Source organism: Argiope bruennichi, chromosome 8, assembly GCF_947563725.1.
Source record: "Argiope bruennichi chromosome 8, qqArgBrue1.1, whole genome shotgun sequence".
Taxonomy (NCBI): domain Eukaryota; kingdom Metazoa; phylum Arthropoda; class Arachnida; order Araneae; family Araneidae; genus Argiope; species Argiope bruennichi.
Window position 1 is genome coordinate 10,332,591 of NC_079158.1, and position 8,816 is coordinate 10,341,406.

General features: G+C 34.3%; 2 protein-coding genes across 2 annotated transcripts; both read left to right on the forward strand.

The window, feature by feature from the left end:
- Positions 1–484: 484 nt before the first annotated feature.
- On the forward strand, positions 485–1,102 carry LOC129981460 (uncharacterized). Its single transcript, XM_056092305.1, has one exon. It carries the CDS (start codon positions 485–487, stop codon positions 1,100–1,102), a length of 618 nt encoding a protein of 205 aa, XP_055948280.1.
- Positions 1,103–1,308: 206 nt separating this feature from the next.
- LOC129981461 (uncharacterized) lies at positions 1,309–3,510 on the forward strand. The gene is made up of 2 exons (XM_056092306.1): positions 1,309–1,956; positions 2,146–3,510. Exons 1-2 carry the CDS (start codon positions 1,309–1,311, stop codon positions 3,508–3,510), a joined length of 2,013 nt encoding a protein of 670 aa, XP_055948281.1.
- The last annotated feature ends 5,306 nt before the right edge of the window (positions 3,511–8,816 follow it).

Here is an 8,816-nt window from a genome sequence, read left to right on the forward strand (position 1 = left end):
AAGGAGATTCACATATTATTAGGGGCAGATACGGCAGCCAGATTATTTACAGGAGAAATTAAAAAACTTTCGCCTGATCTAATTGCGATGAACACCAAGTTAGGGTGGACAGTTATTGGAAGATCAGGAATTAATAAAAATGATAGCTCCAGCACGCTAATGTCGCTATTTGTCAACGACGTAAATATATCCGATCTTTGGAGGCTTGATACATTGAATATCAATGACCCTGAGGAAACTCAAACTAGAAAAGAACTAGAAGAAGCGGCTAAGGAACATTTTGAACGCAGTGTAACACGAGATAACGAGGGGCGCTACATTGTCAGTCTACCGTGGATACATGATCATCCACCTCTTCCTGATGGCAGAAAGATAGCTGAACGAAGACTTAACAGTTGTATTAAAGCCTTAGAACGTGCTGACCGATTATAATGATGTTTTTCAGGATTGGCAGAATGAGGGTATTATTGAAGAAGTTGATCCTATGCAAGAAATCAAAGAAGGACAGCATTTCTTACCTCACCATCCTGTCTTCAAGGAGAATTCGACGACCAAAGTTCGACCCGTTTTTGATGGTTCAGCTAAAGAAAAGAATACACCTTCTATTAATGACTGCCTCGAAAAGGGACCAAATCTTGTAGAACTCATTCCATCTCTCATAAATCGCTTTCGTGTTGAAAAATATGGAGTGATATCTGACATCAAGAAGGCCTTTCTGCAAATTGGATTACAAGAACGAGATAGACCATATCTCAGATTTTTATGGAAGGATAGAAGAAAAGACGGAAATATCAAGATCCTGCAGCACAAAAGAGTTGTGTTCGGAATCTCCTCCAGTCCTTTCCTTCTAGGAGCTACATTAGAACTTCATTTAAAAAACGCCCCAGATCATCTCAAGGAAACAGTCCAGCAACTTATGAGGTCCTTCTACGTTGATAATTGTGTTTTCAGCGCCAACAGAAAAGAAGAACTCGCTAGATTTATTTCGGAATCACAAGCACTATTATCTACTGCCAAGTTTGAACTTCGAGGGTGGGAGCATTCTCCTACTGAAGACAAAACTGAAGAAAGGCAAGAAGACCGAAGGACACTATATCTCTAGATTCGAAAAGTTTGATGAAAGAAGATAAAGGACCTATTACAAAAAGAAAAATCCTGTCAACCGTTCATCGAATCTTTGATCCGATAGGATTTTCTTGTCCAGTGACTCTAGAGCCCAAATCTTTGTTGCAGGAATGCTAGAAATTGGGGCTGTCCTGGGATGCTGAACTCCCTCTGCTGATAACTGAAAGATTCGAACGCTGGAAGATGAAGTTACCGAAATTGAATGATCTTGAAATACCAAGATGTGTACGTGAGGACTTTGCAGAAGATTCCAGATTTTCCATCCATGTTTTTTGTGACGCAAGTCAGAGTGCCTACGCTACATGTATCTTCTTGAGAGCTGAATCTGCTGATAGCACGTCGTGCCAGTTGATACAAGCTAGAAATAGAGTTGCTCCTTTGAAAAAGATCTCTATTCCACGGCTAGAACTTTTGTCCTGCACTATTGGAGCTAGATTGGCAAAAGCAAACATATCCGAACTTGGACTTGAGAACATACCAATCTTCTACTGGTCTGACTCTTTGAATGCTTTATATTGGATCAAAAGAAATGAGAATTGGGCCATGTTCGTTTACAACAGGGTACTGGAAATCCGTAAACTCACTAATCCTGAAGACTGGAGGCATATAAGTGGAACATTAAACCCAGCTGACCTTCCATCACGAGGTTCCAATGCAGAGGAACTTGTGAAATCTCTTTGGTGGAAGGGTCCAAATTGGCTGAGAATGCCTATAGAAGATTGGCCTGTTTCGGAAACTATGCCAGATTTCGACGTTGTAAACTCCGAAAAGAGAAAATCTATTGTGTCTGTCACTAACACCACGACAGAGCAATTAGAGTACTTTTCTAAGGTATCTTCTTTCCAGAAAATGACCAGAATCACGGCTTGGATTTTTCGTTTTTATAAAAATGCTAAAACCCAGAAAAAAGAAAGAAAATTCGGTACCCTAGATTTTGAAGAAGTAGAGGCTGCAGAAAAGTACATTTTAAAACAAGTTCAAAGTCAATGTTTTTTGGGGAATGAAAAACTGAACTTACAGACATTCCTGGATTCAGATGGTTTATTAAGAGTAAAGACCAAAATTTCTCTAAGAAGTGATCTACCGACATTTAGATTTCCAATTTTGCTGCCTTCAAAGCATGATGTTATTGGAAAACTTATTTTTGAAAAGCATGTTGAACTTAGTCATGCTGGGATACAGATTTTGATGTCGAGTTTAAGGGAGAATTATTGGATCTTAAAAAGCAGAAAGACAATACCTCAAGTAATAAGGACTTGTGTAATATGCCAACGTTTTTCATCTCGGCCATTAGAAGTAGCAAGTGCTCCACTACCCGAAGATCGCGTCAGAGATGCTTATGTTTTTGAAGTAGTAGGAGTTGACTTGTGCGGACCACTATATTTGAAAAACAAAAGCAAATGTTGGGCTGTACTTTTTACATGCGCAGTTTATCGTGCAGTCCACATCGAGCTGGTAACAAGTTTATCAACAGATAGTTTTATTCTAGCTTTACGAAGGTTTATTTCTAGAAGAGGAAGACCAGCTACAATTTATTCAGATAATGGAACCAACTTAGTGGGTACTTCTAATGAGCTGAAATCTGTTGATTGGGTTAAAATACAAGAATATGCCTCAGTAAAGAAAATCCTGTGGAAATTCAACCCCCCATCAGCCCCATGGTGGGGTGGATTTTGGGAAAGGCTTATAGGTATGTTGAAATCTATCTTAAGAAAAATTCTTGGAAAGGCCTCCTTACAATTTGAAGAATTGTACACTGTACTATGTGATGCTGAGGGCATTATAAATTCAAGACCTTTGACATACTTAAGTGAAGACAATGAGGACCTTATAGCATTAACACCTGCTATGTTTTTACAAGATGTAAAAGAAATAGGAGTTCCAGATATAGATCAAATAGATGCTAAGAGAATGAATAAAAGATTCTTCTACAGGCAAAAAGTGTGTCAAGATCTCAGAAAACGTTTCAGAATCGAATATCTTGGACATCTTAGAGAATTTTCAAAGATTCGTAATGAATCTAAAATTAAAGAAGGAGACATTGTTCTCATCGGTGATAGTAACGTCAAGCGAATAAATTGGCCTTTGGGAAGAGTCATCAAATTATATCTTGGAAAAGACAAGAAAGTTCGTCTCGTGGAAGTCCAGACCAAATCTGGGTCTTTCCTACGTCCAATCCAGAGACTTTTAACTCTTGAGGTCAGCCAAAGTGAAAAATCTGCTATCCCATGTCTCCCAAAGAGTGATTCTCCATCCACAATGATGATTCCTGATGGTACACCTACCTCTAGTGACTCTCATGCTGTTTCAGATGTGAGACAACCAAGAAGATCCCGTTATGGCCGGCTTTTAAAGCCCAATGCTCTCCTAGACTCATTGGTTTGAGTTTCTAAAGTCCTTTACGAAACTCAAAGGTGGGAGAGTGTTGGATACCAGGCCTTAACTGTAACCAGTTTTAACTGTGAAGAACTTTCCCTTCTCACCACCAGGGGTTTGTTGACTTCCTCTCGATTTGGCGGCAACCAACGAACGCGTTTTATACTCTTTTAACTTGTAAATATATTCTTAATCATGTAACATATAATCAAGTAACTATTAAAATAATATTCTTAAAGAAAAGTTCCCCATGTTAATGAGTCATACAGTCACTGAACCTGCCACTAATTAGATATTTGAGATTTTCAGCTGCAGATGGAGACAACAACACCAGTATGTAACCAAAAAGAGATTCCAACCAACAAAACAAAGGTAAGCGCATTTACTTGCCTTTAATTTAGAGATAGTTCGTGTTGGAATAGTCTGTCTGCCTGTATTCGTTCGATGTGAGTGAAATAAGTCGAACACGCAAGGTTCTGGAATGATGAAATCCAGCATATATTTTTATCACTAGAATACACCAGGAGTATACATTCATTTTAGGATCCATCTGTCCCCCCCCCCCGACTTCTCCATCCTATTTTTCATCTTTTAAATGAATCCGAAAAATAAATTCCCGTACATAAAATTATACAAGTTGTTTCAAAACAGCCGGAGATAAACTAAAACAAAAAGATTTAGGGATATTCCAATATAAGCAAACGTAGCAAATAGGTCTCTTTATTAATGTTTTCCTGGATTGAAGTTTCCATTTTAATCTTTAATATGGTAATTTTGCTTTTAGAAAATGTAACGTTCTTCAAATTTTTTTTTAAAACTCTCACCGTCCGAAACGATAAAACATGTCTAAATAAGAATTTGAAATGCATACATTGCATTTCCATATTCAAATACAAGTAAATAAAAAATGGTTGAAAAGTACTAAAAACAAGTTTGTCTATTGTTTACAATATCAAATTCTTTTAAGAATTAGCAAATAATATTAATGAAACAAACTTAAATAAAAAAAGATTTTGGAGTAACTGGAACATAAATAGTGATTTGCATATTCAAATTTCCACCAAACGATACTCTAAATCCTTTTGAAGAATGCTTTATCCTTAACTGTTTTTATCAAAAAGATCATAAAATAAGAACAATTAATTTGCCGAAATATTGTTCAACCTTTGTTTCATTAAAAAAAAAAGGTATTGTTTTATAAAAGTCTAGTCACAATGCATTATTTACGGAAAAATAATTGTTTTTGTATTTTATTGAAGAAGGTTTAATATGACCAGCTGCTCTCAAATCAATCTCAGAGGTCACTCACAAGCAACTGTAGAATATTTGTTAAACCGAAATCAGAAATAGCAAAATGAGTTACAAATATAAATAAAAAAAACGGCCTTATAACATTTGCTGTTGGTCTTCCTCAGGTAAGTTTAATGTGAATGATTTCCCCCGATTTACTTTGATTTTTTTTAAAGGGACAAAAACGGAGTTATTCAATATAATGAACAGCAGCCAATGAAAAAAGATTATATCGCGTATACTAAATATTGCTATGAATCTTTAATATCATTTCCGTTAGTCTCATTCTGTGAAAGGAATTTTTAACGAATACTAATCAATGGTAGTTGAATTTTTCGACTCCTTGGCGACAAAATTGGCGGCAAAAATGAAGGTTCTCGAATGTGTGGAAATCTTGACAATATCTGCATTAGGACTCGAGAATTTGTAATTTCTTTTCGAGCATTGGAAACATTAAAAGCAAAGGCTCGAATGCAAGAAGTGATGGTCGAATGATTTATCTCGGCGGAGTGTTCATCACCAGCGAATTCTCTCAGTGTGCTTTGTGCTATGAATTCCTACAAGTGCTGTTTCTTGCTTCGGCTTTCACATTTCCCGGCACTCACATCACATTTTTCGGGCTTTCTTGAATTATATAAAAAAAAAATGTAAAATGATAAGTTTTATAAAATATTTGAAAAGTGGGAGATTCTGATTTCTGTCGATCAGATTTTAAAATTCCGTACTATCTATTAAAATGGCAAGCCGAAAATTTTCTCTATAATTGAAAAAGGATATCAAAATGTGCTTAAAAATTATTTAATTACTTTTATTCTGTTTATAAAAATACCTCACAATTCAATCAGTATTCTTCTTTGAATATATTAATAATGCTCACCCTTTTGAAATTTCATATATTTCAGTTATGCTTCTAAATTCTTTATTCTCCTTCATAAGTAATAAAAACTAATCTATCTATTCTTACCGGAATATATATTTTAGTCGGCCATACAGGCTTTATTTTCTTATTAAGATGTTCAATTAAAATTATGAATATGGATTTAACTATTATTTCAAGAGCGGTGATTTATTTCCTGGATCATTTCTATCAAATATTATATTGCTTCAGGCAGAGTGGCTCCATTTTCAAATAAATTAATATAGTTTAAAGTTTATTAACTATATTTTTAAACCTTAAAGATATACTTAATTAAGTAATTTAAAAACTGTACTTCAATGCATTTAATGCTTTGATGAAATAAATCATTTCAAAAAATAAACCATTTATGCTTGAAAGAGTTAAAATAAATGAAAGTGCATTGAAATATTATAAAATTAATCATTCTGAATACTTTTCTGAATTCCGCTACAAAGAGTCTGAAAAGATTAAACGCGAAGAAAAAATTGTATGTTTATGCAACACATCGCCGATAATATGTTGATGACCGTTTTGTCGGAATTTTAACTAGGCTTCTTTTTCGAAAAAGAAAAATAAATAAATGATGATTTATTTGATTTGGTAACTTCTATTTTAAATCACTTCGTTAAACTGCTTTAATTTGAAATACATTTAACTCCAAATTATCAGCAGAATTGCACAGTGAGATGTTTGTATAGAATTTGCATAATGATTGAAGCAGAATACATATCAATGCCGAAATATTTTATACAGTTTTTATTCATGAAAAGGTTAACATCATATACAAATATAACATACTGAATGATATATTTCTAAAATTGAGAGTCTGATAGTTTACTTTAAAAAATCGGCGTATATTTCTTTGTTTAAAATGTCTCTTTCTTATTAAATTGTATTTTTGACGCATATGACTTGGAATAATTCATTTTAACTTTAGGAATGATGGAGAAAACTTTTTAAAATAAGTTTTAAAAAAAAGAAAAATATATAAAAATATTTCTCGGCTTCGAGCCTCGAACTGAAGACCTGCAAAACTAAGTGCCACACTCTGCCGATCCAGCCACCAAGCCTCGTCACCCGAGAGCTTTGAAAGGTCTAAGATTCTCATTACGGCTGTCCAGCAAAATTTTATATATGGTGTCAATCTGGTCTAAAAGCACGATGCTAAGAATACGAATGTATTCTGCGCATGTGCGTGAAATTGTCAATTAAAATTTCGAATAAATATAGAAATTTTTTATTATAAAATTCTATTTTTGACGTATATGACTTGGAATAATTCATTTTAACTGTAGGAATGATGGCGAAAACTGTTTAAAATAAGTAAAAAAAAAAAAAAAAATACATTAAAAAAAAAAAACGAAAAATATATAAAAACATTTGTCGGCTTCGAGCCTCGAACTGAAAACCTACAAAACTAAGTGCCACACTCTGCCGATCCAGCCAAAAAGGATCGTAACTCGAGCGCTTCTGCAAGGCCTAAGATTCTCATTACCGCTGTCTAATAAAATATTATATACGGTGTCAATCTGGTCTAAAAGCACAATGCTAAGCATATGAATGATTTCTGCGAAATTTCCAAAAAATGTAGAAATTTTTAAAAATTAAATTGTATTTTTGACGTATATGACTTGGAATAATTCATTTTAACTGTAGGAATGATGGAGAAAACTCACTAAAATAAATTTAAAAAAAACAAATATATATAAAAACTTTTGTCGGCATCGGGCCTCGAACTGAAGACCTGAAAAACTAAATTCCACACTCTGCCGATCGAACCACCAAGCCTCGCAACCCGAGCGCTTCTGAAAGGTCTAAGATTCTCTTTACGCCTGTCCAGTAAAATTTTATATACGGTGTCAATCTGGTCTAAAAGCACAATTCTAAGAATACGAATGAATTCTGCGCATGTGCGTGAACTCTTCGAAAAAGTTTCGAATAAATGTACACATTTTTTTTAATTAAATTATATTTTTGAAGTATATGACTTGGAATAATTCACTTTAAGTGTAGGAAAGATGGAGAAAACTGGTTATAATAAATTTAAAAAAAAGAAAGAAAAATATTTAAAAACATTTGTCGGGATCGAGCCTCGAACTGAACGCCTGCGAAACTAAGTCCCACACTCTGCCGATTCAGCCACAAAGCCAAATTTGATATACTTTGCCAATCTGGTCTAAAAGCACAATGCTAAGAATACCAATGAATTCTGCGGATGTGCGTGAACCCGACTATTAAAATTTCGAATAATTATAGAATTTTTTAAAATTAAATTCTACTTTTGACGTATATGACTTGGAATAATTCATTTTAACTGTAGGAATTATGGAGAAAACTGGTTAAAATAAATAAATATATATATAAAAACATTTGTCGGCTTCGAGCCTCGACCTCAAGACAATCAAAACTAAGTGCCACACTCTGCCGATCCAGCCACCAAGCCTCGTGCCCCGAGCGCTTCTGAAAGGTGTAAGATTCTCATTACGGCTGTCCAGTAAAATTATATATACGGTGTCAATCTGGTCTAAAAGCACAATGCTAAGAATACGAATGAAATCTGCGCATGTGCGTGAACTGGTCTATTAAAATTCCGAATAAATATAGAAATTTTTTTAATTAAATTCTATTTTCAACGTATATGACTTGGAATAATTCACTTTAACTGTAGGAATAATGGAGAAAATTGGTTATATTGAATTAAAAAAAAAGAAAAAAATATATAAAAACATTTGTCGGCTTCGAGCCTCGAACTGAAGACCTGCAAAATTAAGGGCCACAGTCTGCCGATCCCGCCACCAAGCCTTGTAACCCGAGCTCTTCTGAAAGGTCTGAGATTCTCATTATGGCTGTCCAGCAAAATTTTATAAACGGTGTCAATCTGGTCTAAAAGCACAATGCTAAGAATACGAATGAATTCTGCGCATCTGCGTGAACTCGGCAACTTAAATTTCGAATAAATATAGAAATTTTTTTTAATTAAATTCTATTTTTGACGTATATGATTTGGAATAATTCACTTTAACTGTAGGAATGATGGAGAAAATTGGTTATAATAAATTTAAAAAAAAAGGAAAGAAAAATATATAAAAACATTTGTCGTATAAAGCCTTGAACTGTAGACCTGCAA

Excerpts from the sequence above, each read along its gene's own strand:
- LOC129981460 (XM_056092305.1), top strand. The coding sequence starts at position 485 with ATGCAAGAAATCAAAGAAGGACAGCATTTCTTACCTCACCATCCTGTC.
- LOC129981461 (XM_056092306.1), top strand. The coding sequence starts at position 1,309 with ATGAAGTTACCGAAATTGAATGATCTTGAAATACCAAGATGTGTACGT. Across the intron at positions 1,957-2,145 it reads AATTAGAGTACTTTTCTAAG|ACATTCCTGGATTCAGATGG; the intron begins GTATCTTCTTTC and ends CTGAACTTACAG.